Source organism: Apteryx rowi, unplaced genomic scaffold (assembly GCF_003343035.1).
Source record: "Apteryx rowi isolate R43461 unplaced genomic scaffold, aptRow1 scaffold_1309, whole genome shotgun sequence".
Classification (NCBI taxonomy): Eukaryota; Metazoa; Chordata; class Aves; order Apterygiformes; family Apterygidae; genus Apteryx; species Apteryx rowi.
The window spans coordinates 11578-12968 of record NW_020447541.1 but is presented as its reverse complement, the minus strand read 5'-3'; the positions used below and the strand labels follow the sequence as shown (position 1 = coordinate 12968).

General features: G+C 68.7%; 1 protein-coding gene across 1 annotated transcript in view; it reads right to left on the bottom strand.

Moving 5' to 3' along the window:
* Positions 1–635, bottom strand: part of SALL2 (spalt like transcription factor 2) — an 8210-nt gene extending 7575 nt beyond the window's left edge. Inside the window, exon 1 of the mRNA XM_026056349.1 lies at positions 568–635. Coding sequence (XP_025912134.1) covers positions 568–619 — 52 coding nt within the window. The 5' untranslated portion in view covers positions 620–635. The remainder of the gene's footprint in view (positions 1–567) is intronic.
* Between the last annotated feature and the right edge of the window lie 756 nt (positions 636–1391).

Here is a 1391-nt window from a genome sequence, read left to right as displayed (position 1 = left end):
TGTCCCCCCCCTTAGGGACCCCAAGGGGGGGACGCAGAGAGGCCGCAGTCACCCCCGGGGCCCCCCCCGGGCCACCAGGCCCCGCCGCGGGAGGCCAGACCACACAGGTTGCTAAGGGACACCCCGCGGTTGCTAGGGAAAGGAGCACTTCCGGGACACCGCCCCCCCCCCCCAGCGTCCGTGCGCAAGCGCGCTCACCCAACCTCATGCACGCAAGCCGAGCGGGAGGGGGGGAAGCCCTCTCCAGCGGCGCATGCGCTCAGTGCTGAGCGCCGCCACGCCCCCCGGCCTCCTCCGAGCCAATCAGCGCCGAGGCGGCGGGCGTTGCTAGGCAGATTAAAAAGCGAGCTTACCCACCCGCTAGCCTGTTACGCGCTCTCGGTGCGGGGCTATCGTGACAGCGCCGATACCGCGACAGCGCGCCCCCCTCCCCGCAACGCGCCAACGCCACCACCCCATGGGTATAAGCGCTGTTATCGTAATAGAGCCCGCGGTATCGCGACAGAGAGCACGGCCCCCCCGCCGCCACCTTTGCACGGCGCCCCCGCCTCATTAGCATGCCCCTACCTGTTCCCATCGACGTCACAATGGCCGGTATCAGCGGCGGGTCCGGTCCCATTCATAGACCCGCCCCAGGCCACGCCCCCTTCCGCCTTGTAACCACCTGGGCTCCGCCCATTTCCGGGCGGCGTGGCCCGCCCGGGGCGACGGCGGAGGAGCAGCGAGGCCAGGGGGGGGCGCCCTGTGCCGCCAGTATGTCCCAGTGCCTCTAGGCAGGGTAGCTAGTGCTGCCCAGTATGTCCCAGTGCCCCCCAGTATGTCCCAGTGCCTCTAGGCAGGGCAGCTGGTGCCCCCCCGTTATGGCCCAGTGCCCCCCAGTATAGCCCAGTGGCCCTAGTCTGGACCCCCAGTGCCCCCCATTATGGCCCAGGGCCCCCAGTATGGCCCAGGGCCTCTAGGCAGGGCAACTGGTGCCGCCCAGTACGGCCCAATGCCCCCCAGTATGGCCCAGTGGCCCTAGTCTGGACCCCCAGTGCCCCCCATTATGGCCCAGTGCCCCCAGTATGTCCCAGTGCCCCCAGTATGTCCCAGTGCCTCTAGGCAGGGCAGCTGGTGCCGCCCAGTACGGCCCAGTGCCCCCCAGTATGGCCCAGTGGCCCTAGTCTGGACCCCCAGTGCCTCCCAGTATGGCCCAGTGCCCCCCAGTCTGCCCAGACCAACCCTGTTGTAGGGCCTGGGGGGAACTGGGGGCCCACCAGTAAGTCCCAGTATGGCCCAGCGCCCCCCGAAGCCCCAGGCGAGATGCGATAACCAGGAGGGGGCAGCAAACGCCGCCAAATTTGGGCTTTCGGGCAAAAAAACCCAAACAAGCAGCCGTAGCGCATCCCATT